Source organism: Leucoraja erinacea, chromosome 4 (genome assembly GCF_028641065.1).
Source record: "Leucoraja erinacea ecotype New England chromosome 4, Leri_hhj_1, whole genome shotgun sequence".
In the NCBI taxonomy this organism is placed as follows: Eukaryota; Metazoa; Chordata; class Chondrichthyes; order Rajiformes; family Rajidae; genus Leucoraja; species Leucoraja erinaceus.
In genome coordinates, this window is record NC_073380.1 from 78117853 (window position 1) to 78144769 (window position 26917).

Consider the following 26917-nt stretch of genomic DNA (forward strand, 5'->3'; position numbering starts at 1 on the left):
GTGATGCAGACCATCAGGCCCTGGGGATTTATCAGCCTTCAGTCCCATCAGTCTATCCAACACCATTTCCTGCCTAATGTGGATTTCCTTCAGTTCCTCTGGCCACTACTATATCAGGAAGATTGTTTGTGTCCTCCTTAGTGAAGACGGATCCAAAGTACCTGTTCAACTCCTGCCATTTCCTTGTTCCCCTTAATAAATTTACCTTTTTCAGTCTTCAAGGGTCCAACTTTGGTCTTAACTATTTTTTCCTCTTCACATACCTAAAGAAGCTTTTACTATCCTGCTTTATATTCTTGGCTAGCTTACCTTCGTACTTTTTCCCATATTGCCTTCTGTTGTTCTTTAGACATTACCCAATCCTCTTGCTTCCCGCTCATCTTTGCTACGTTTTACTTCTTCGCTTTAATTTTTATACTGTCCCTGACGTCCCTTGTCAGCCATGGTCGTCCCTTTCTCCCCTTGGAATCTTTCTTCTTCCTAGGAATGAACTGATCCTGCACCTTCTGTATTATTCCCAGAAATACCTGCCATTTTTGTTCCACTGTCATCCCTGCTAGTGTATCTTTCCAGTCAACTTTGGCCAGCTCCTCCCTCATGGCCCCAGAGTCCCCTTTATTCAACTGCAACACCGACACCTCCAATCTACCCTTCTCCCTCTCCAATTGTAGATTAAACCTGACCATGTTATGGTCACTGCCTCCTAATGGCTCATTAACCTAGAGGTCCTTTATCAAATCCGGTTCAATACATAACACTAAATCCAGAATTGCCTTCTCCAATACAAGCTGTTCTAAGAATCCATCACGAAAACACTCTACAAAGTCCCTTTCTTGGGGTCCAGTACCAACCTGATTTTCCCAGTCTACCTGCATGTTGAAATCTCCCATAACAACCACAGCATTACTTTTGCTACATGACAACTTTAACTCCTGATTCAACTTGCGCCCTATGTCCAGGCTACTGTTTGGGGACCTGTAGATTAGTCCCATTAGGGTATTTTTACCCTTATATAGAAACATAGAAATTAGGTGCAGGAGTAGGCCATTCGGCCCTTCGAGCCTGCACCGCCATTCAATATGATCATGGCTGATCATCCAACTCAGTATCCCGTATCTGCCTTCTCTCCATACCCCCTGACCCCCTTAGCCACAAGGGCCACATCTAACTCCCTCTTAAATATAGTCAATGAACGGGCCTCAACTAACCTCTGTGGCAGAGAATTCCAGAGATTCACCACTCTCTGTGTGAAAAATGTTTTTCTCATTTTGGCCCTAAAAGATTTCCCCTTATCCTTAAGCTGTGACCCCTTGTTCTGGACTTCCCTAACATCGGGAACAATCTTCCTGCATCTAGCCTGTCCAACCCCTTAAGAATTTTGTAAGTTTCTATAAGATCCCCTCTCAATCTCCTAAATTCTAGACAGTATAAACCAAGTCTATCCAGTCTTTCTTCATAAGACAGTCCTGACATCCCAGGAATCAGTCTGGTGAACCGTCTCTGCACTCCCTCTATGGCAACAATGTCCTTCCTCAGATTTGGAGACCAAAACTGTACGCAATACTCCAGGTGTGGTCTCACCAAGACCCTGTACAACTGCAGTAGAACCTTCCTGCTCCTATACTCAAATCCTTTTGCAATGAAAGCTAACATACCATTCGCTTTCTTTACTGCCTGCTGCACCTGCATGCCTACCTTCAATGACTGGTGTACCATGACACCCAGGTCTCGCTGCATCTCCCCCTTTCCCAATCGACCACCACTTAGATAATAGTTTGCTTTCCCGTATTTGTCACCAAAATGGATAACCTCACATTTATCCACATTACAATTACAATTCCTTAGTTCTATCCATACTGACTCCACATCTTCTGTTTCAATGTCACAACTTGCAAGGGACTGAATTTCATTCCTCACCAACAGGGCAACCCCACCCCCTCTGCCCACCTGTCTGTCTTTTCGATAGGAGGTATACCCCCTGAATATTCAGTTCCCAGCCCTGGCCCTCTCGCAGCCATGTCTCAGTAATTCCCACAACATCATACTTGCCAGTTTCTAACTGAGCCTCAAGTCATCCACTTTATTCCTTATGCTTCGTGCATTCATATACAGCACTTTGACCTCCGTATTCACTTCCTTCCTCGCAATTGGCCCTGGCTTTACTCTGTTGTCCATTCTCGAGCTTTCCTTCCCCTTAATTCAAGAATCTTTTGTAATTTTTCCTGTAGTCACTTCCTCTTCAACTGCATCTTTAACTCCCAATTTGTCAATCCCTCCCCCCACTATTTAGTTCAAACCCACACGTGTGGCCCTAGCAAACCTGCCTGCCAGAATGTCATTCCTCCTCCAGGTAAGGTGTAACCTGTCCCTTTTGTACAGGTCACCCCTACCCCAGAAGAGATCCCAGTGATCTATAAATCTAAATCCTTGCTCCCTGCTCCAGCCCCTCAGCCACACATTCAGACCCCCTATCTCCCTACTCCTGTCCTCACTAGCACGAGGTACTGGAAGCAATCTAAAGATAACCACCCTAGAAGTCCGGCATTTCAATCTTCTTCCCAACTCTCTGGAGACATGTTGGAGAACCTCATTCCTCTTCTTCCCGATGTTGTTTGTGCCTACGTGCACAACTACTGCCAGTTGTTCACCTTCTCTCTCTCTCGAATGTTCTGAATTCGGCTTGTGACATCCTGAACCCTGGCACCAGGGAGGCAACAGACCATCCTCGCATCTCGTCTGCACCACAGAATCTCCTGTCCGCTCCTCGGACAATGGAGTCACCCACTAGGGCTCTGCCCGACGTCGGTCTCGCCGGTCGAGTCCCATCTCCAGGATTGGAGCCACCGACGTGTCCGCCGCTCGGACTGGAAACATCGTCTCCCCGGACAGTTCCCAAGAGGGCGTACCTGTTTTCATTACGCACCGCCACCTGGGTCTTCTGCACTCCACGATTTCCACTCTTTCTTTCCTTTACACACATTGGTTCTTCCCGTATCCTCGGCGTGACTACCTCACTGTAGGTCCTGCCCAGGAAACTCTTATTTTCCCGGATGGCCCGGAGGTCTTCCAGCTGCTTCTCCAGTGCCCCAACACGGTCCTTTAGGAGCTGAAGCTGTACACACTTGCCACAATTGTAGCAGCCAGAGCTGCTACACGCCTGAAGAGCTGCTACAAGCTGTTAAATACAACATACGCCTGAATGTTGAGCAGTAGCTGCCAGAAGAAGGCAGGTTAATTTTCAGGGGGTTGAAAAAGCAATCAACAATTCAAACATCCAACAACGATGAATATTGTGTCCTTTGATTTCTTAAACATGCTAATTCAAATATTGAAAGGGTAAATCATTTTAAATCTTTTTGCTTCTTTCCCCCACAAGATCAAGTTTGAAGTTGCAAGGTTATCGGCCCTCATTGGGCCAGATTATAAGCAAAGATCCTATAGCGAGCAAGACAAAAAAGACGTAGTACGGTCATGGGCAGATTCATGGGTAATTTAAGGCCCCATTTCCGTAACTGGCTTCCGTCTCCACACCAAAGATCCCATAGGATAATAGTGTGGAGACGGAAGACGGTTACGGAAACATCCTCATAAAAATAAGTTATTTGGTAAAAATCTTCTCTTCCTCCTGATAAAGGTAAAACACGGAAATACACTTTCTCAGCAATTGTAACTTCAGTTCTTGCTAATTAAAAATATCCTCAAAACACTTTTTCAAACAAATTAATAATAACAATTAATAATTGAATGGCAATCATCAAAATATGCAAAGGGTCTTTGTTTTTCAAATGGCAAAATTAAATATTACGCCTAAATTAAATCCCACAATATTGCGTGAGGACAAATAATGTTAGTTGTTGAAATCTTCCTCTATTTAGTAAAGCTGAAGCTACAGTTATTAATTCTATCAAAATACAAAGAAATGAATAGATTTTCCTTTGATGGATCTTAATTTATGACCTAATTCTGATGACATCAACTGTTCTGGCACGCCTGTTAACCTGATTTGACCAACCACAAATAATCATGGTCTACACTCTAAACATTTGGTCACATAATTTACAAACAATTTATACAAAGTGTTTAGCATACTCATTTCAGTACAGTCACTACTTGAATTGCACTTCTGGGATGACTTATTTTCATTTCTAACCAATTACATGAAATTAAATGAAGTAAAAAAAATGCAGAAGCACAAGTGAAGCTTTCTATCATCAGAATAATTTGACTCCAGTAAAGATTCTTAATTGCAAAAATGCTACTACATAGAGTCATTCATGGAAATAAGGCAGGTAATTATATTATGGCAAGTTACAATTTGACTGGTAGTAAACAAAGTTGGCAAATTGACAGGTCGGCAAAACAAGAAATAAAAAAATTAAAAATGTAGTCATAGAATCGGTGAAAACACGAGGTCATTGTACATTTGGATGACAAGTAATGAAAAAAGATAAAATCAAAAAACAATTAAAAATTAACAAAATATTTCAAATACTAAGAATAGGGACAATTGTCATGCCTATAATGATTGATTAGCAGTTTAATTGCAGAATTGAAACACACACACACGGGGGGGGACAGGGCAAGCTGGGGGAGCTCTGTCTAAAACATTCACATGGTGCAATAAAATGGTATGATTCATTCTGTATCATCTCTATCATTTCAATCTAACTGGATACTACTAGTACAGGTTGAACATCGATTTTTCAGCAACTGATGGGCTGTCCTCTGCTAGAAGCAAGACAAAATTACAAGAGCTCAGTTGAAATTCCCTGAGCAGCCACAGATCAACTGTGCTGTCAATTTGATTTCCAAACTGTTTCGTAAAGACAATACAGTAAGCCCTTGTTTTAATGACCCCTTTATAACAGATGGCGGATATAATGAATGGACCTGCCAATCCATCCCTGGCTCGCACTCCCTGCGCATTCAGAGGCCCGGTTCCGACACCAATCCCGAATCACAAGGTGCACCAGCGAGCCCTTCTTCACCCACCGAAAGGAAACAAAGTGCTGGAGTAATTCAGTGGGTCAGGATCTCTTGAGAACGGCGGCGTTTGGACGCCCCCTGCTCCCTCCCTTCCCCCCCCACCCCCTATTATTCTCAAAGGCCACTCAATCTGAACAGTATTATGATGACTTGTGAAAGTATTACAGAAAATGCACCCAAATACACCTGCCTCTTCCCCTCTCTCAGCTTCGCACACTGCCTCAAGGTTGAAAAGGAATCCAAACAAGGCACCAGTCTTTTTAAACATAAGTGACAACTTTAAGAACTACAGTAGACTCTGATCTGAGCACACATGGCAATTACGTGGCATCTTAGTGCATGTCAGCTTTTAGATGAGGCAAAACGATGGTCAGTTATGCAGTACTGTATTGACTTCTATTTACGATATTTTTGCAAAGTAAGGAATTAGAATAAGAGAGTTTTGTGAGAAAATCTTAAGATTTTTTCTATTCTACTATTCTATTCTACTTTTCCAGGAGTGTACTGACCTCCTCTGGTCTTCTGTGTTAATACATTGAAAAACTAAAAGTGCAGGATATTTTAGTATATTAAAGCTCGTCAGCGATATTATGTCTGACAACATGTATATTTACTTAGTGTTTATATATTTACTTAATGATTATAAAGTCAATGCTGGGAACTCAATACTTAACTTTGACTTTTAGGAAAGACAGGCAGGAAAGAAAACATGATATGATAGTTCTGCTGGTTCAGTACTGTTTAGGTGAGCAATGTCTATGTTTAGAGGATGTCAAGGCAAGTAGAAAGTAGCAAGGGAAGAAATCAGTAGTTGGTCTGGTATAGAGGAGCCCTAACAGTAGCCTTGCTGTAGGAACGAGTATTAATCAAGAAACATAGGTACATGTAAAATGGGCCGTGCATTAATCATGAGTACCCATGGAGGACATTTGAGAAAGTTTCCTATGGCACACACAGGCTAAATGTGTAATGAAAGGACATTTAATAAATGATCTCAGAGTAAACGAATCCCATGGATAAACTGATCAGAACAAGACAGAATTAATCAATCAGCTTGGAGAGAACCCACGTCTGAACCAACAGTGTTAAACTTAAATGAAGGTTCAAGAAATGAATATGTAGTTGGCTGAAGTGAAGTGAGTAAATATATTAGCAAACAAGATAATAAACAAGCAGTGACAAGAATTTACAGTGATAATGCATAACTCCCAACGATCATGCATTCTAACGAGCAGGAAAGATTCTAAATTAACGGTAGGGGTTGAGGTGAAAGAGTGTGGAACTTAGCTATTCATGGCTAAGTTTATGTAACTAAAATATTTGAAAGACAAAAGAAAATGCAAAATATAAAGGAGCAGGAAAATGCAACAATATCCAAACTAAACATATTTGTAATCAGGTTGCAAAAGAAAAGAAAATTAGAGTCCTTGTTACAGGTTAAAATCATAAAAATGCACCTGCAGCTTGTAATAATTGCAAAATAAATATTACTGGATATAAAAATTCCAGATGAAATACGAAAGAAAGATTAAAAGGTAAGGGTTCTACCAAAGACAAACCAGTGTTGAATTATGTCCAAACAGAATCCATTTGTACAGACTAAGAAATGCAGTATATTTAAACTGCATTACCTTTTAAACTGTCCATTATAAAATAAATTATCCATAAATATAAGGTGTGTATGCAACGCATAATTTTGTTTAAAAATTCAGTTGACCAGAGGTGGTGATAGACAAATATTTATAACAAAGTGAAGTGCGAGGATGATCGAGAAAAGGAACTATTAACTGAATAATCCATATTTACTCTAATAACAACAGCAGCAAGGCTATCGAGTCATCGTTACATTTGAAAAATAAACTCCTGTCAGATATCCAACTCCTCCACACGATACCTTGGTGCAGTCTTGTCAATTAAGTTACTATATTAGGGGAAAAAAAGCACAAAGTGCTGAAGTATCTCAGCAGGTCAGCCAGCATCTATGGACCACTTTGACTTTTTTTGTAAACTAACATCGGCAGTTCCTCATGTCTCCAATTTACTTTTTTTTTTTTTTTTTTTTATAATTTATTAGAAGCAAATGTACAAAAATATAACCAACGGCATATGAAATAATAGTTATTGTACAGCTTCACTTTTAACTTTAAGCTATAATTGGGAGAAAAGAAAGGAGAAAAAGCAAAAAAGAGAAAAAGTGAAATGTGCAAAGATAGAACCCCTAGACTTCCAACGTGGTGTAGTCAAGGAGTGAATAAATGAAAGAGAGGAATAGAAAAAATAAGAAAAATAAAAGGACAAAGAGAAAGAAAGAAAAAAGTGGTGATATACCTGCCTCTCATCCCACCCCACCCACCTCACCCAAACCGTAATTAGATTTAAATCCAAAGTTGTGTTGTACCATACTATCCATGTAATAAATTAAGGAATGATGTCCATGTCTTTGAAAAATTATGGGGTTTTTTTGCCAAGACAAGTCTAATATTTTCAAGATGTAGCGTCTCGGACATGCTTCTAATCCACATCTTAAGAATATGGACTGATGTATGTTTCCAAAATTTCAGTGTTAGTATTTTTGCCGTTATCAGGCCATAATTAAGGAAACGTCTTTGAAATAATGATAGCTCAGAGCAGGCTTCTGATGCACCTAGATCAATTCCGGATCCAATATCGGGATCCAATATTGCTTTTAGTGTTTTTGAAAACATTTCAAAAATTACTCTCCAAAAATTATGTGACTTTATACAAGAGACAAAGGAATGGGTTATAGTTGCTTCCTGAAGAAGACATTTATCGCAAATAGGAGATACATTTGGAAATATCTTATTTAGTTTAGACTTTGAATAATAGTCTGTGCGTTATTTTAAATTGAATTAACGAATGCCTAACGTTAATCGAACAATTGTGTGTCTATATAGGTCTGCAATTTACTATACAGCTGCACAACCTTTTATCCGAAATTCCAAATAACGAAAAGCTCCGAATAGCAGACATTTTTTCGGTCCTTGAAGACCTTGAAGGTCCTTGAAGACGTTCACCGAGGGCGGCCCGCAGAGGTGACAGCGGACCTCCGGTCGGTCCTCGAAGAAAGGGGAACTAAATCCCCATTCATAAAAGAGATGGTGAGGGTATATTACGCGGGAGGGTTAATAATTGACAATCTGCTGCTGCCTGCCGAGTTAAAAAGTTCCCACGGTAGTGTATCGTGAGTCTTGCGTGGGAACTTTTTAACTCAGCGGGCAGGCAGTAGCAGATTGTCGCTCCCTTCAGTTTCACCCCACCTACACCCCTCTGCTTCCCTTCCCTCCCCTCGCCAGCTCCCCACCCTTTGCACCGGCGCGGGGGCTTTACACTGTCTTCACGTCGGTGATGCCAGCAGGTCAGTGCCAGTCACCGGAGACGTCAGGACCAACGGGACACTGACCCCCAGGCCCACTGCAAGCACGGAGATCCCAGAGACCCACAGCCAGCAACAGCCCAGCCCCATTCCAACTCCAGAGGAAAACTGCAAACTGGCCGGAAACGTCAGGACCACTAGAAGCCTCTCCCCGATGGGCCGCTACGGCAACAAGTGACAGTTCACCCACATACCGAGCTGCGCCCCCTCATCGGGACACCGACCCCCAGGCCCACTGCAAGCACGGAGATCCCAGATCAGCAACTCCAGCCCAGCCCCGCTCCAACTCCAGAGGAACACGCAGAAGCTGATGGTGTGCAAGGTACGTCTTGTTCTTGGAGTGGCGCAGCTCGGGCTATGGGCGAACTGCCACTTGTCGCCGTAGCGGTCCATCAGGGAGCAGATTCCTCTGGAGTTGGAGGGGGGTATTGTGCTGTTTGATCGCCCCCTGCTATCCCAGGGACAGGGAGACACAGCGGCTTTTGAGAATGGTGGGCAATCACTTCCAAAGTTCTGCCCACACAGTCAGTACACCTCTCCTACACTTGTCTCCCGCACTAAGATTATCTCGCAGAGAATGATCCCAGCCTAACCCTCCCTATTCTCTCCTATTCTGCAAGAAAAAACTACATTGAAGACTCAAACTCGCGATCGAGTAACTGACGGGATCAAGGCGCAAACTCGCGACCTTGCAAATATGAGCCGAGCACTCTACCACTGAGCCAGCCTTTAAAATCTACACTAAAAATCTTCCATTCCGAAAGCCGAAAAATTCAGAATTACGAAAAGTGTCTGGTCCCAAGGCTTTTGGATAATAGGTTGTGCACCTGTTTTAGTCTGAACCTGAATTAGAGTGTCCATGAATAAAACTAAAAAAAGGTGCCAAAAAAAGCCAAAGTGCTGGGCTAACTCAGGCAACATATCTGGAGAACATTGAGAGGTGACGTTTTGGATAGGGACCCATCTTCAGACTGATTGTGGTGGGTGCAGAGTAGAAAGTTGGAAGCGAGGAAGGGCAGGCAAACCCTGGCGAGTGATAGACAAAACCGATGAATGGGGGTTTTGATCGGCATATGGTTCTACGAAGACCAGATATGAAAAGGCAATAGGTGTGAAATAAAGATAGAAGAGATAAGCCAGAGGAAGAAATATAGGTGGAAGGGGAGAAATGGTTGCGAGTCAAGGTGGAGCAACGGGAAGATTGGGGGGGGGGGGGGGGGGGGGGGGGGGGGACTGGTTAGTCTGCGACTGGTTTTGTTATTTGCAGATTACATTTTCGAGAGGTGACCCACTTATCACCAATGCAACAGCCTCCACATTCACCCTCCCCCCCCCCCCCCCCCCCTTCAACCCTCCTCGTCCAAACCGGTTCCATCTGCTCTTTTGCTCCTTATCTATTTAAACCTTTCACCCAGCTGGCTCCATCTCCAACTTCCCCCCTTTCCGGTTTATTATTGTCACATACCAAGGTACAGTGAAAAGCTTTGTTTTACATGCTGTGCAATCAGATCAGATAATACTATACATAAACACAATCAAGCTGAACTAGAATACTGTAGGTAGAGAAGGGGGCAGGTATAGAGTGGAGAATATACGGTAGTTCTCAGCACTGCAGTGTACCAATTCCAACGATAATGTCTAATGCCCACAATGGGATAGAGGAAAATCAGTCACCACCCTAGCTTATGAAAGGACTATTCAGAAGCCTGGAGATGGAAAGAAATTGTCCCTAGTCTGGTGGCACGCACTTTCAAGCTCTGCATCTCCTGCCTGATGGGAGCAAGAGAAAGAAAGAATGACTTGAGTAGGACGTGTTTAATTATGTTGGCTACTTTTCAAAGGCAGTGTGGTGTAGATGCAGTCAATTGTGGGGAGTCTGGTTTGTGAGATGGACTGGGCAACATTCAGAACTCTGTAATTTCCTACGGACTTGGCCGGAGCTGTTCCCAACCAAGCTGCGATGTATCCAAACAGTATGCTTTCTATGGTACATCTGCAGAGATTTGTAAGAGCCATTGAAGACATGCTAAATTTCCTCTTTCTCCTCAAGAAGGGGGCGTGGTGTGCCTTCTTGGCTGTTGTTTCAATGTGGTTGGTCCATGACAGATCATTGGTAATATTTACAGTAAGGAACTTGAAGTTCTCAATCATTTCCACCATTGATGCTGATTGGGGCATGTACTCCACCATATTTCCGGAAATCGATAGCTCGCTCCTTTGTAGCTTAATCCACCCATCATCCTTCACCCCTCCACAGTTCACCTATCACCTACTGGCTCACTCTCCCTCTTCACTTTATACTGGCTATCCCTCCTCACTCTCAGTCCTGATGAATGGTCTCCACCCTACGTGTCATCAATTCCTTTGCCCCCTTCTATAGATGCCGAGTTCCTCCAGCAAGATGTTAAATGAATACTTCTCATCTGCACATACTGAGATAATCAGTGAAGCAAAGCAATTGGGGGAAATGAGTAGTGATGTGTTGGTCCATATCGAAATTACAAATGAGGTGTCAGCAATCTTAAAGAATAGCGAGATGGACCTGACCAAATGCATCCTCAGACATTGTGGGCATCTAGGGAAGAAATTAGTTGGGTTGTGGCAGAGATACTCACATCATCATGTAAGTAGGCACAAAAAGCACCAGAAGATTGGCCGATGGCAAATGTTGTGCCTTTATTTAAGAAGGGCACCAAAGACAAACCAGGGAACTACAGGGCAGTCGGCACGATGTCAGTGGTGGATACGTTACTGGAGGGGATTTTGAGGGTCAGGACCTACCAGCATTTGGATAGACATGGGCTGATTACAGATAGTCAGCACAATTGTGTGTGTGTGTGTGTGTGTGTGTGTGTGTGTGTGTGTGTGTGTGTGTGTGTGTGTGTGTGTGTGTGTGTGTGTGTGTGTGTGTGTGTGTGTGTGTGTGTGTGTGTGTGTGTGTGAAATCATGTCAGAAATGTGATACTACCTTTTGATGTCTTCAAGAGGATTGATGAGGGCAGGGCAGTTGATATTGTCTCTGGAGTTTAGCAAGATATTTGACAGGGTCCCACATGGTAGGCTACTATAAAAAAGATCTAAGGTGAGTTAACCAACCAGATTTATAAATGGCTGAGGTGAAGGAATCAGGGGGTGGTTCTGGCCAATTATTTTTCTGATTGGAGGCCTGTGATCCATGGTATGTCACAGGGATCTGTGCAGGCCCACTGTTTATTATTTGTACAATCAATGTACAATGCATTTCGTTGTCTCTGTACTGTACACTGACAATGACAATTAAAATTGAATCTGAATCAATCAATCTCATTATTACAGTTCTTTTGATCAGATTTTGTTACAGCAGACTGTCTCCAAGAACACAGGCTGCCTGTTACACTGTGGAGGTCATTGAAACTGACAAGCAATTGTTTCGATCGATACTTAGTGCCCTCCATAATGTTTGGGACAAAGACCCGTCATTTATTTATTTGCTTCTGTACTCCACAATTTGAGATTTGTAATTGAAAAAAAAAAATCACATGTGATTAAAGTGCATATTGTCAGATTTTATTAAAGGATATTTTTATACATTTTGGTTTCACCATGTAGAAATTACAGTTGTGTATATACATACTCATCCCATTTCAGGGCACCATAATGTTTGGGACACATGGCTTTACAGGTCTTTGTAATTGCTCAGGCGTGTTTAATTGCCTCCTTAATGCAGGTATAAGAGCGCTCTCAGCACCTAGTCTTTCCTCCAGTCTTTCCATCATCTTTGGGAACTTTTATTTCTGCTTTTAAAAATGAGGACCAAAGTTGTGCCAAGGAAAGTGCTATGGACAAACTGCCCCCTCAACATACATCTGGATCTCCTGCCATTAGGCAAGAGATACCGTAGCATCAAAGCCCGGACTACCAGACTACTAAACAGCTTCCTGCCACAGGCTGTGAGGCTGCTAAACAGTCACTCCACCTGATTCTGCTTATTTGCACTGACAATTTAATAACTCTGGCACTGGCCACTCAAATCAGCTGCCCTGAACATTTTAATGACTGTTTTTACCGTATTTTAATGTTGCTGTTTTACCTGCTTTTAACAATTTATACTGTTTCATCAGGGACTGGATTGTTTTTACTGTTATTATGTGTGAAATGTTTAAGATTTATGTGCGATGCTCTGGTATTCCCTGGGAAACGTCTTCTCATTTTGCACTGTACAATTGTTGCTTTGCAAGTTGACAATAAAGGTTGATTGATTGAGAAGAAAGAGAGCACTGGTGAGCTTACTAATCGCAAAGGGACTGGCAGGCGAAGGAAGACCTTCACAGCTGATGACAGAAGAATTATCTCCAACCCTTACACTGTAATAGCTGACAATCATCAATAACAGACACCATTCCCCCACCCCTCACCCAACCCCCCACCAACCAACCCCCCCCCCCCCCCAGTGAAACAAGATTCCCCCACCAGTGAAACATATCAACATCTCCCCTTTCATGCCCCCCCCAAAGCCATGTTTCAATGAGATGATCCTTCATATTTCTAAACTTAAGAAAATAATCTAATTTCTTCAGCCACTCATGAGGTTGAGGTTTTCATTTGGAGCATTGACTGCTGGATAACAACCAGGATATTCACAGAATGCAAGAACTTGAAATGGAATTCAAACACTCAAAGACAGCACCATCCACAACCTACCTTCATCAAAGTCAGCATCCTCCTCAGTATGCTGAGGGAAGGGGAAACAGTTGGTAATTTCAAGCCGATCGTCCACCACAAGTCCTAGAAGTACACCTTGGACCACTTCGTTACCTTGCCCCTCCTCCTGGAAATGTTTAATGATCTTCAGGACAACCTATAATAGAAACATAATAAAATGGCAGAAAAAAGGGCAGTTATTTTCTTTAATCTACCCACACAAGGCCAGTGTTTATTGCTGGTCTCAAATGCCCTCCAGAATAATTTGCCGCATAGTCTTTGTGAACCTTCTGCTAAAGTCTCTCGAATGCAACATTGGTGAGTTTCCACATTTTGTGATGAAGAATCAGTGGTAATTTCCAAGTCATGTGATACACATGCGGAGATAAACTTGCCACTATCCATAACCTCTTGCCACTACCCATAACCTTGCTAGATAGTTTTATTCAGATTATTTCATTATTGCTTTTACCACAAGTTGTCACAGCTTTGAGAGGTTCTGTCAAAGCAAATTGTGAAGCTCCTGCACTGCATTTTGCTTATGGCACACGCTGGAGTTACAGTCTGCAGTAATGGATTGAAAGGTCACGTGTTGACTTATTAGCAGGTTTCCCAACTTAGAATAGAGTGGAATGAATGCCTTTTATTGTCATTCAAACAGCTTGGTTTGAACGAAATTGCATTTTCTACAGTCTAACATTACAAAAAAAAACCAAGACCCACACTTAACACAGTTTACATAAATATCCATCACAGTGCATCTCCAACATCTCCTCACTGTGATGGGAGGCAAAGTCTTATCTCTTCCCTTTGTTCTTCTCCCGCGGTCCAGCAGTCCAACTGCAGCGTCGAGACAAACTGGGGCTCCCGATGCTAAAGCCCCTGGCGGGCGATGGTAAGTCCTTTGGCCATTTAAGCCACCCAGGGCGATGTTAGGCCTGGCTCCGTGTCCTTTAAACCCCACGATTCCAGCGGGAGAAGTTGCCGTTGTGGGAGCTCCGTAAAGCGGTCTCCCACCAGGGACCTGCGAGCTCCCGATGTTCCTGTCCACCGGGCCTGTGGCCGGAATCTCCGAAGCTCTTCCCGTTCCAAAGATGGGCAGCTCCGCGATGACAGGTCCGCAGGCTCCGCGACTGGAGCCCTCAGGTTGGTTCCGGTTGGAGGCCGCCGTCGGCTCCACGATGTTTGGCCCAACGACACTGGAGACCTGACAGGGGAAAAGTCGGGTCCCCGAACGGGGAAGAGACTAACAGCGCCCCCCCCCCCGCCACATATACACAGCTAAAGAAAAACAATTAAAAAATAGACTCAAGACATATATACAGTGGCTTGCAAAAGTATCCATTCCCCTTGAACTTTTCCACATTTTGTCACGTTACAACCACAAACGTAAATGTATTTTATTGGGATTTTATGTGATAGACCAACACAAAGTGGCGCATAATTGTGAAGTGGAAGGAAAATGATACACGGTTTTCAAATTTTTTTACAAATAAAAAACTGAAAAGTGTGGCGTGCAAAAGTATTCAGCCCCCTTTACTCCGATACCCCTAAATAAAATCCAGTGCAACCAATTGCCTTCAGAAGTCATCTAATTAGTAAACAGAGTCCACTTGTGTGTAATCTAATCTCAGTATAAATACAGCTGTTCTGTGAAGGCATCAGACAGGTTAGGGATAAAGTTGTGGAGAAGTTTAAAGCAGGGTTAGGTTACAAAAAAATATCCCAAGCTTTGAACATCTCACGGAGCACTGTTCAATCCATCATCCGAAAATGGAAAGAGTATGGCACAACTGCAAACCTACCAAGACATGGCCGTCCACCTAAACTGACAGGCCGGGCTAGGAGAGCATTGATCAGAGAAGCAGCCAAGGTAACTCTGGAGGAGCTGCAGAGATCCACAGCTCAGGTGGGAGAATCTGTCCACAGGTCAACCATTAGTCGTGCACTCCACAAATCGGGCCTTTATGGAAGAGTGGCAAGAAGAAAGCCATTGTTGAAAAAAAGCCATAAGAAGTCCCGTTTGCAGTTTGCCACAAGCCATGTGGGGGACACAGCAAACATGTGGAGGAAGGTGCTCTGGTCAGATGAGACCAAAATTGAAGTTTTTGGCCTAAATGCAAAACGCTAAGTGTGGCAGAAAACTAACACTGCACATCACCCTGAATACACCATCCCCACTGTGAAACATGGTGGTGGCAGCATCATGCTGTGGGGATGCTTTTCTTCAGTAGGGACAGGGAAGCTGGTCAGAGTTGATGGGAAGATGGATGGAGCCAAATACAGGGCAATCTTGGAAGAAAACCTGTTAGAGTCTGCAAAAGACGAGACTAGGGCGGAGGTTCACCTTCCAACAGGACAATGACCCTAAACATACAGCCAGAGCTACAATGAAATGGTTTAGATCAAAGCATATTCATGTGTTAGAATGGCCCAGTCAAAGTCCAGACCTAAATCCAATTGAGAATCTCTGGCAAGACTTGAAAATTGCTGTTCACAGACGCTCTCCATCCAATCTGACTGAGCTTGAGCTATTTTGCAAAGAAGAATGGGCAAAAATTTCAATCTCTAGATGTGCAAAGCTGGTAGAGACATACCCCAAAAGACTTGCAGCTGTAATTGCAGCGAAAGGTGGTTCTACAAAGTATTGACTCAGGGGGGCTGAATAATTTTGCACGCCACACTTTTCAGTTTTTTATTTGTAAAAAAAAATTGAAAACCATGTGTCATTTTCCTTCCACTTCACAATTATGCACCACTTTGTGTTGGTCTATCACATAAAATCCCAATAAAATAAATTTACGTTTGTGGTTGTAACGTGACAAAATGTGGAAAAGTTCAAGGGGTATGAAAACTTTTGCAAGCCACTGTATGTCTTCATGTCATGGATAGAAAAGGTTTAGAGGTTTATGGACCAAATACAGGCAAATGGGACTCGCTTACATGGGGCGTTTTGGTCAGCATGGCCAAGTTAGGCTGAAGCACGAGTTAAGCTGTTTCCGTTTTTATGCCTCTACTGCTTTGAGCCAATGTTCAGTATTCCCAGCATTATTCCCTACTGACTATTTATCCCCATTCTGTCATCCTAAGTGGGTCTGACGTCCATCCAGAGGTACTTGTCATACCCAAAGATAGTAATAGAACAGTTTAAAAGCAAGAATCTTTAAACATGCTTTACTACTCTGAGAAACAGTTCTCACAGCTTCAACATGCTGCCAGGTGTTTGTGAGAATGACAGTACAGAATTAAATGGGCAAGGTCACCATGTATCTATGTTCACAACTTTGATGCAGGTATTATTCTGATTGTTTCATTATTGCCTTTAATACAACTGAATGGGCAGTGGGCAGTGGGCAGGTGCTATAGACCTGCACAGGAAGGTAGACGCTCCCGCCCCCACGAATCTCGGGCAGATGGGGCTCGTCAGCCTGGGAAGGCAGTCCATCTAGGAGAGGGAAAACTCTGATTTAAAGCCTCCATTGCCTTGTGGTCATGTCCAGTCATGAAAAAGGCTCCAGGAGTAAACCTCAAGAAAATCCGGAGTCAGAGCCCCTAAGGCAGTTCGTCGTTGTCTACAACCTCGCTCTGGCAGCTCCTGCGACAGCCCTGGTGCCAAACTGTAACGGCCCTGCTGTTCCTTTGGATCGATCAGCGACGTCGAGAGTAGGGACGTGCTGCTTGGGCAACAGCCTGTCCACCATATGACATCGCCCAGGCTTGCATCCGACCAGGATGCATCACCCATGGTCAGTCATGACCGTGGGGGGCCAACTACTACTACTGAATACTAGGCTATTTGAGAAAGTAGCTAAGCGTCAACGACATTGTTCAGGCTCTGGAATCATGTACGGGTCAGATCACACAGTGGGTTGCTTTCCCACGATATTGATGAACCAGATGGGATTGTACAATCCAGTAACTTGGTATACATACAGATAACATTTTTCTTTAACTCCACATTAGTGGAATTAAAATTAATTCATTCCAGTTGCTGAAGCGATGTCTGAACATTATTCTTCTGGATATTGTCCAGGCTAACAGATTAACTGTCTATTAACATCATTATGTTACCATTGGGCAGAGAGTATTCAGGTGTTGTTGGATCAAGTGGAATAATAGCACTAACAGTGAGCGATGGATCAATGCGAAGGGGAAGTTTAACTTGGCCAAGTTAAACTTTCCTTTCACAATCTTTCATAATTTCTGCCATCTTCAAAGAGATACCCCCCCCCCCATCAGCATTTCAAAGGACAGTTATTTTGCAAGTTCGTGATCCATCTTTGACAGCAAAGCGCTTAACTGCTTCTCCTCTGAAGGCCGAAATACTGCATCACACAATAAAGATGTAAAGCCCTTATAGCATTATTCCTGCAGCAATAGACAATAGGTGCAGGAGTAGGCCATTCGGCCCTTCGAGGCAGAACCGCCATTAACTGTGATCATGGCTGATCATCCACAATCAGTACCCCATTCCTGCCTTCTCCCCATATCCCATGACTCCACTATCTTTAAGAGCTCTATCTAACTCTCTCTTGATAGCATCCAGAGAATTGCCCTCCACTGCCTTCTGAGGCAGAGAATTCCACAGATTCACAAACCTCTGTGAAAAAGATTTTCCTCGCCTCCGTTCTAAATGGCTTACTCCTTATTCTTAAACTGGGGCCCCTAGTTCTGGACTCCCTCAACATCGGGAACATGTTTCCTGCCTCTAACATGTCCAAATCCTTAATAATCTTAACGTGTTTCAATAAGATCCCCTCTGATCCTTCTAAATTCCAGAGTATACAAGCCCAGCCGCTCCGTTCTATCAACATGACAGTCCTGCCATCCCGGGAATTAACCTTGTGAACCTTCGCTGCACTCCCTCAATAGCAAGAATGTCCTTCCTCAAATTTGGAGGCCAAAAGTACACACAATACTCCAATACTCCTCAAGACTCCAATACACACAATACTCCGTGTGGTGTCACGAGGGCCCTGTACAACTGCAGAAGGACCTCTGTGCTCCTATACTCAACTCCTCTTGTTATGCAGGCCAACATGCCATTCGCTTTCTTCACTGCTGGCTGTACCTGCATGCTTACTTTCAGTGACTTATGAACAAGGATCCCCAGATCTCATTGTACTTCCCCTTTTTCCAACTTGACACCTTCCTGTGTTTGCCACCAAAGTGTACTGTGGACATCTTTGGTCTCCTTATCTAAAGATGGACACTTTCTCTGGCTGATAATTCTTGAATCCGAGTCAGTTTCCCATAAATAATTTAATTTAGTTTAGAGATACAGCATAGAAACAAGCCCTTCAGTCCACCATGTCCATGACAACCAATGATCACCATTCACACTAGTTCTATCTTATACTATTTTTTTTTTTTTTTACAGAGGCTGATGAGCCTACAACCCTGATTTGCTATTTAGGAATCAATGAGGTGAAAGTTTTTCACTCCAAGGATGATAAATCTTTGCAATTCTTTATAGTGGAGGGATATCAGTAGTCGACGTATTGGGGAAAAAAAGAGGGATCTGGATATTAAAAATAATTTGTTACAGCGTTGGGGTATGGAGGCGATACAAATCATCCATGATCTTGATGAATTGGAGAGCAGGTGGAGAGGGCCCAATGGTTAACTCCTGTCCCCATTCCCCATCTTTTCCTGCGTTGCTATCACTGGCGTGTTGTGAATTACCCTGAACGGAAACAACAAGGGATGAGCGTTGGAGCTGCTGCCAGGGTGTGGGCGGGGGCGGGGGCGAAGCCACACGTGTCCGGCATCGGGATGTGGACCAGGTCGGCAGCCCCGGCCCGGCTCCATGCCCCCTCCCACCGCCCCATCCCATCCCCGGCCCGGCTCCATGCCCCCTCCCACCGCCCCATCCCCAGCCGGCTCCATGCCCCCTCCCACCGCCCCCATCCCCATCCCCATCCCCATCCCCAGCCCCATGCCCCTCCCACCGCCCCAGCCGGCTCCATGCCCCCTCCCACCGCCCCCCCCGCCGGCCCCATGCCCCCTCCCACCGCCCCATCCCCAGCCGGCTCCATGCCCGCCGACGCAGCGGTGCTGGAGCTCAGGGCCACCAGAGCAAGGGATAGAGCAGATGTTGACTTCACTTACGAGACCGTCGATCTGGACCTGTTTGACGGGAGAATCGAGCCCGGCCGCCGCCGCTGCTGCTGCCGCCGCCGCTGTTGTTGTTGGCGCCGCTGCCGCTACCACTGCCGCTGCCGTGGTCGGCGCGCTGGTGCCGGGGCCGGTGCTGGTGCCGGTGGTCGCCGCCGTCGCTGCTCCCGCTTCCCTCCGCGCCGCCATCTTACACCAGAGAGGTAGCGGAAAGGAGCGGGTAGCGGAACAGCGTCCGCCGCGACAATGTGTCCGCCGCCCCAGCGACCCGCGACAATGTGTCCGCCGCCCCAGCGACCCGCGACAATGTGTCCGCCCAGGAGCTGGGTCCCCGCCCGAAGCGTCACCCATTCCTTCTCTCCACTGATGCTGCCCGTCCCGCTGAGTTACTCCAGCATCTTGTGTCTACCTTCCCTTTATTTAAACCGACATCTGCAGTTCATCCCTTACACACACACCTGTCACGATAGTGTGTGTGACTTCTGTAGACGCCATGAGAAAATGTTCACGAAATACATCGTCCTTCGAGTTTGTACCTTCCAGAGACATTCACACATTATAAAAAACACCTATCTTTAAGTAAAAATATAAAATGCCGGATAGACATTTTGCAAATATGATCTAAACAACTAATATGTACGTTTCCCATAATCTTTTGGATAGAGTGGATGTGGAGAGGATGTTTCCACTGGTGGGAGAGTCTAGGATTAGTGGCCATAGCCTCAGAATTAAAGGTTTATTCTTCTAATCGAGTCCACATCAAGATTAGAAGTTGTTCATCCAGCGCTGAACCGACATCTGCATATAATAGTGTCTTTCTTGTACGTGGTGGTGGAAAGATTGGTGGAAACAGGACTGCGATGTGAACGCTCTTTCCTTGACCCCAGAATTAAGAGCTAGAGTAACTGGAGTAACTGGAGTAACTGAGCGGGACAGGCAGCATCTGGTTGATACGTTCGGGTCGAGACCCTTCTTCAGACTGAGAGTTGGGGGAGAGGGAACCGTTGTCACAGCTAACAATGGCCTGTTCCCTTTATCATCCTCACTTTTTATTTACATATCTTTCATTCATTTGTTATTTTTCTCTCTACATCACCGTCTATATCTGATTAGTACGGCTGCTTTGGGGAATGGCGTATATAATTGATTGTAAACAAAAATGCTGGAGAAACTCAGCGGGTGCGGCAGCATCTATGGAGCGAAGGAAATAGGTAACATTTCAGGCCGAAACCCTTCTTCAGACCGTATATAATTGATTGATTAGTGCAGGTGTCTGGGGTTATGGGGGAGAGGCAGGAGAATGGGGTTAGGAGGGAGAGATAGATCAGCCATGGTGGTGTAGTCTTGATGGGCTAAATGGCCTAATTCTGCTCCCATCACATGATCACTCGTTTCCCTCTCGCCTGACTATCAGCCTGAAGAAGGGTCTCGGCCCGAAACACCACCCATTCCTTCTCTCCAGAGATGCTGAGTTACTCCAGCATGTTGTGCCTGTCTTGTTGTGCGGGGACGAGTTCTGCTGCTGCACTCGGGGTGCATGCGGTCCGGGTCCGGATCCGGGGCAGGGTTGATGTTAGTGGTCGTTGGTTGCAGATTCTTCCTCCAAGACCAGGCGTGTTTCACCCGACAAACCTACAACTGGGGCGTCTATTTCCTCGTTAATTGTTTTCCGCAAATATATATTCTCCACATCGTTCTTCTTATTCGCGAAAAAATGAAAATTAAACGGCAGAAAACCGCAAGAAAGCTTATTTCGTTTTACAAACACAACTATGGCTTCCGCGAACCTTTCCAGATCCTTCTCGATGGGACATTTTGTCAGGCCGCGTTGAAGAATAAGATTCAGATCAAAGAGCAGATGCCCAAGTATCTAATGGGAGAGGTACAGATGTGTACAACTTCGTAAGTATTTCGTTCATTGCATATCATTTTGACATGAATGTAGTGTATTGGCGATTTTGTATTAGGTTTTTCAAGATTTCATTGTTTATTTCTTGTCTTGTAATTCATGAAGAATATATATATGTGTTTTTTAATTTTCTAGTTGCGTCCTGAAAGAGTTGGAATCGCTTGGGAAAGAATTGTATGGCGCCAAGTTGATAGCTCAACGATTTCAAATTAGAAATTGTGCACATTTCAAAAATCCTGAAAGTGCCTCGGCTTGTCTTTTGTCGATGGTTAAAAACAACAATCTTCATCATTACTTTGTGGCCACACAGGTAACCTAAACAATAATATATTCGACACAAAACACTACAGATACTGGAATCCTGGACAAAAGCACAAAGTGCTGGAGGAACTCAGCGGGTCAGGCAGTGTCTATGGAGGGAAAGGACAGACTACGTTTTGAGTCATGAGCCTTCTTCAGATACTGAGTTCCTCCAACACTTTGTGTTTTTATTTCCTTTATTATGTTTATTGACTTTGTTGAAATTTATCTTTGATATCATATAACCTCAATAACACTTGCTTAACTTTGAATTAGGTTTTTGCTCATTCAACCACAGTTCCTGTGGATGACTCAGTTCTCTGGATACTTTCAAGAGAGAGCTAGATAGGGCTCTCAAAGATAGCAGAGTCAGGGGATATGGGGAGTAGGCAGGAACGGGGTACTGGTTGGGGATGATCAGCTATAGGGTGGTTGCACGAAAGGTCATTGGGTCATAGGGCTCGATGCACGGAGCCGCTAAATCCAACTGGAAGACATCCGTCACTTCCGGTACATGTAATTAATGCTAGAAATGCGTACTTTCCTACCTGTTAAAAACCGCCAAAATGTTGAATTTTTGCGTTGAAAAAAATTGTGGGAGTTGGGGTAAGTGTGAGAGATATGTACCCAACTTTAGAATTCCAAACGTGAAGCGAAATGAAGGTATAGAGAAGCGAGAACTGAAGGGACTACAGCAGCTAAAGTGCTTGGTAAACATTGAAAATATTGTGAATTATCGCGTTTGCTCACTGCATTTAATCGTAAGGCATTATTTGTGTGTTTTCTTGATTTGGTATCTAAAAATTCTCAGAAGTGATAAATCTGGCTGTAAATGTTTCTTCAGATGCGTTTTCATTTTGTATGTAAAAACCCACGAGAACCATGGGCGATTTAAAAAAAATTACAGACAGATTTATCACTTCTGTAACTTTTTAGATGCCAAAGGAATCAAGAAAAAACACAAATAATGTCTTACTGTTGATGAAATGCAGTGAGCAAACGGCCAATGTTCGCCAAGCACTCTGGCTGTTGTTGTCCCTTCAACTCTCGCTTTTATCTACCGTAATTTCTCCTCACTTTTGGAATTCTGAAGTATGCTAAATGTCTCACACACTTATCCAGATTTCCATAATTATTTACAGCGCAAAAATTGACCATTTCAGCGGGTTTTAACGGGCCCGCTACGCTGGAAACAATGATAAGTGCCTACCTGCAGTACATCGCGTATAATCCATTTGGAGTAGCGTAGCAACAGTACGGGTCATGGGTCGTGACCCGACTGCCGTGAAACCTCCCTATGATCACATTGAATGGTGGTGCTGGCTTGAAGGGCCGAATGGCCTACTCCTGCACCTGTTGTCTATTGTCTATTGACTATAAAGAATCCACATTTTACTTGCAATGAGCTTGTAATGTGTCTAATTCATTTTCCAAGTTCTCATTTGAAGAAGGAGAGCTTTATTGCGCAGTACTGTTCTCTCACTTTGGAACCAATGAAATTCAACAACAGTGTGATTTTGTATGAAGACACTGCAGATACTGGTTTACACTGAAGATGGACACAAAATGCTGGAGTAACTTAGAAGGGCAGGCATTACTTAATTTGCACGGTTAATAGGAATAAATCTTACAAGTAAACTTTGTGCCAGTTAATCATATTGTAAATACATGAGACTTGGTTCTAACTTAAAATTTGACTATGATAAATTCATAAGTGATGGAGCAGAATTTGGCCATTTGGCCCATCAAGTCTACTCTGCCATTCAATCATGGCTGATCTATCTTTCCCTCTTAACATCTTTCTCCTGCCTTCTTCCCATGACACACGTACTAATCAAGAATCTATCTCTGCCTTAAAAATATCCTATGATTTAACCTCCTTTCTGTGGCAATGAATTCCACAGATTCAGCACCCTCTGACTAAAGAAATTCCTGATTTACTTCCTAAAGGAACGTGCTTTAATTCAGAGGCTATGACCTCTAGTCCTAGACTCTCCTAGGCTCTGTAAAATGTCTCCTAATGTGTGGGGAGTGGATGAGAAAGTGGGATAATGAAGAACTAGTGTGGACAGGTGATGGTTGAAGGGGCCCGTTTCCATGCTTCATCTCAAAACTAAACATTGTTCCATTAAATATAAACCGATCTTCTGACTTAACGCTCAAGCTTGATGATTGTGAGTGCACTGAAGGCAGTAGTATCAAGAACACTAAGGAATGCCTGCACTGATATCCTCAGGGTAAGAAGATGAGCCCTCAATAGATGCAATCATCTTTTATGCAAAGAATGTCTCTTCCCATTGAATCCAGTTTTACTTGGACAACTCAATCCCCCACTCAGTCAAATGCGGCCTTGATATCATGTGTAGTCACTCTCGTCTCCACTCTTGAACTTAGCTTTTTCGTCGATGATTGGATTAAAATTGTCGTTAATACCCTCCCTATCCATTGTCTCTTCCCTGTGCACTCTCCTCACACACGTGCACACCCATTGTTCCCACCCTCCCATCGACCCTCATCCCTGAAGCCTTCACTTCCCTTATATCCCCATCCTCTTGTACGATATCCCTCCCCCTGGCTTTATAGTTCACTCCTCTTCACCTCTAACCTTTGTCATTTGCTCTACTCATCATCCAGTCAAATTACCCTCTCACTGTCACTTGCGAGACTTTGTCCTGCGCCAGACTCGTCTAGCTTTCTGTATCACCTCTTTTTGAAATATAGGATGTAAGTAATCCGAGCCGCAGGCTTTGTTAGGATTTAATAGTGGACTAGTAACAGGCCACTCATTTTTTGTATTTCAAAATGTTTTTCGGGACATCTACCATGATCGTTTATCTTGTCTTACTCTGTAAGGAGTTCATTTGCCATTGCTCCTCTTTTAGAAGCAAATTAACCTCTTAAAATCAATTTCATTATCTTATTTGAATTTACATTCCAATTTATTTTGCTTCTATCCATGTTAAACTGCATATCCCCAAATACTTTTATTCCATAAAATAATAATAATAATAATAAATTTTATTTATGGGCGCCTTTCAAGAGTCTCAAGGACACCTTACAAAAATTTAACAAGTAGAGGAAAAACATGTAAGCGGAATGAAATAAATAGTAGAGACATGACTAGTACACAAATTAAAGACAGAATTCAATTCAAAACACAATATGAGGCAATTCAAGCACAGATGAAAAGGGAGGGGGACGTGGGGCTAAGGATAGGCAGAGGTGAAGAGATGGGTCTTGAGGCGGGACTGGAAGATGGTGAGGGACACGGAATTAATTATTCTGTATTTTTTGATTATTCTGTATCTTCTCTCTTTCTATTTTTTTTAAATTTCTTTATGCACAACTACTATGGACTGATGCAAAACTGCATTTCGTTGTACTCATACTTGTATTTGTGAGATGACATTAAAGTTGAATTGAATTGAATTGCGGATCAGTTGGGGGAGGGAGTTCCAGAGCCTGGGAGCTGCCCTGGAGAAGGCTCTGTCCCCAAAACTGCGGAGGTTGGATTTGTGGATGGAGAGGAGACCGGCTGATGTGGATCTGAGGGACCGTGAGGGTTGGTAGGGGGAGAGGAGGTCAATGAGATATGGGGGGGGGCAGATGGTGGAGGGCTTTGTAGGTGAGGACCAGGATTTTGTAGGTGATCCGGTGAGAGATGGGAAGCCAGTGAAGTTGTTTGAGGACTGGCGTGATGTGATGCCAGGATTTGGTGTGGGTGATGAGTCGGGCGGCTGCGTTCTGACCAGTTGGAGTCGGTTGATGTAGGTGGAGCTGATGCCAAGGAGAAGTGAGTTGCAGTAGTCCAGTCGGGAGGAGATGAAGGCATGGATGAGTCTTTCAGCAGCGGGAGGTGTAAGAGAGGGTCTGATTTTGGCGATGTTGCGGAGATGAAAGAAGGAGGTTTTAATGACATGGCGGATGTGAGGCTCAAGGGAGAGGGTGGAATCAAAGATCACGTCAAGGTTGCGGGCCTGGGGAGATGGGGAGACAGTGGTGCCGTCGATGGTGAGAGTGGGGTTATTGATAAATATATACTTGTTAAAAATTATAAATTATATCTTTAATTATTTGTTATAAATTGGCTGGCTTGTCGTTTCAAAGTTTTTTCAATCTACTTTGGCCTGCATTACTGTTATTCATATTGAAAATCCTTATTTCAAATTCCACTAAATTACTCTAAGATTCAGTTTAAAATACACAATGTAAATTTTGGGTCACTTCTTGATGATTCCAAGATATCACTGTGCCTAATTTAGTACCTATTTACAACAAGGTGATGTAAATATGGGTTGATGTGAAGGAAAAGTCCTGTTCATCAAATGGCATGCTTTTCTGGGTCTATAACTAGAGTGCTGGAATTAGTCATTATTTATTTTCTTTTTTTACAGGATCAACATTTAACTATAAAAATCAAAAAGTTGTCAGGAGTCCCTCTGATGTACATTGTGCAGAACACTATGGTTTTGGAAAAACCTTCTGCCAAATCAATTGCACAGCTACCATCATTGCATAATGAGCAGTTTGTCCCCGTACATCAGCAAAAGACTATTCAACACTTGAAAGAAGAGCAGGGTCTTGTGAAGGAATCTGAATCCCAGCGCAAGAAACGCAAAAGAAAAGGAGGCCCCAATCCTCTCAGTTGTCTGAAAAAGAAAGTGAAGCCAACACAACAACCAACAAAAGAAAAAAAGCGAAGCAGATCAAGTAAAAAAAGGCGAACAGCTCAATCAAATCCCAGCATATTAAAAATCAGACAAGTGTAACTATGGAGTCTGTATATGCATGCGTCAAAGTGTGTTGTGTCATTTTTTTATTTACTGAGCTGATTTGAACATCTCTAATTTGTAACAAATTCACATAATAAACTTCTTTCCTGTACAATTCAATGAAGCTGGTTTTGAAGACCACTTAAAAAAGTTTTTAGAGTTTTTATTTTTAATTTTTACAGTATTTGTACTTTCAGATGATGAAACATCCCTTAACTGCCACTTTTCTGTTTATAACAATAATGAAACATTTGCAGCAAAGAAAATGACCATTGAAAAAATAATTATAATGCTTTGCACTAGTATTATATTACAGAAAATTTCAGATTTTCAATGTAAGTATTAAATGTGAAATCCCTATGTTTATAAACATCACAGTAATGTACATTCTGGATAGAAATTAGCAATGATTCTATTCGGGTCAATTACACCAGGGGTGCCGGGGAGATGGCTGCCCTGTCGGCAGTCTGTTCGTTTTTCCATTCTTTTTGTTATTTTTTTAGTGTGTTAAAAGTTTGTTTGAATGTTCTTTGGTTTGTTTTATGTGGGGAAGGAGAGGGGAGCGGGGGGAGCTTTTTTTTCAAGTACCTACCTTGTCAGAGATGTGATTATTTTTTGGATCACATTCTCCGGCGCGCTCTGCGGCCTTCCATCGATGGAGCTGGAAGCCTCCTCGGATTGTCGTGAGCCCCACTGCGGGGAGCGGACTTAACATCGGAGCTGATCCCTTGCCTTGTCGGGAGCTCCAATGCTGCACAA

The 26917-nt window shown here is 43.5% G+C and overlaps 2 protein-coding genes across 2 annotated transcripts in view; one reads left to right on the plus strand and one right to left on the minus strand.

Annotated features, from left to right (window-relative positions):
• The window catches only part of eif3hb (eukaryotic translation initiation factor 3, subunit H, b), a 120155-nt gene extending 100750 nt beyond the window's left edge, over positions 1-19405 (minus strand). Inside the window, exons 1-2 of the mRNA XM_055634584.1 lie at positions 19172-19405; positions 13061-13217 (exon numbers count right to left, since the gene is read on the minus strand). Coding sequence (XP_055490559.1) covers positions 13061-13217; positions 19172-19366 — 352 coding nt within the window. The 5' untranslated portion in view covers positions 19367-19405. The remainder of the gene's footprint in view (positions 1-13060; positions 13218-19171) is intronic.
• A 1308-nt stretch (positions 19406-20713) lies between these two features.
• Positions 20714-26408, plus strand: utp23 (UTP23 small subunit processome component). The gene is made up of 3 exons (XM_055634585.1): positions 20714-21079; positions 21222-21396; positions 25781-26408. Exons 1-3 carry the CDS (start codon positions 20715-20717, stop codon positions 26153-26155), a joined length of 915 nt encoding a protein of 304 aa, XP_055490560.1. The 5' UTR covers position 20714; the 3' UTR covers positions 26156-26408.
• The last annotated feature ends 509 nt before the right edge of the window (positions 26409-26917 follow it).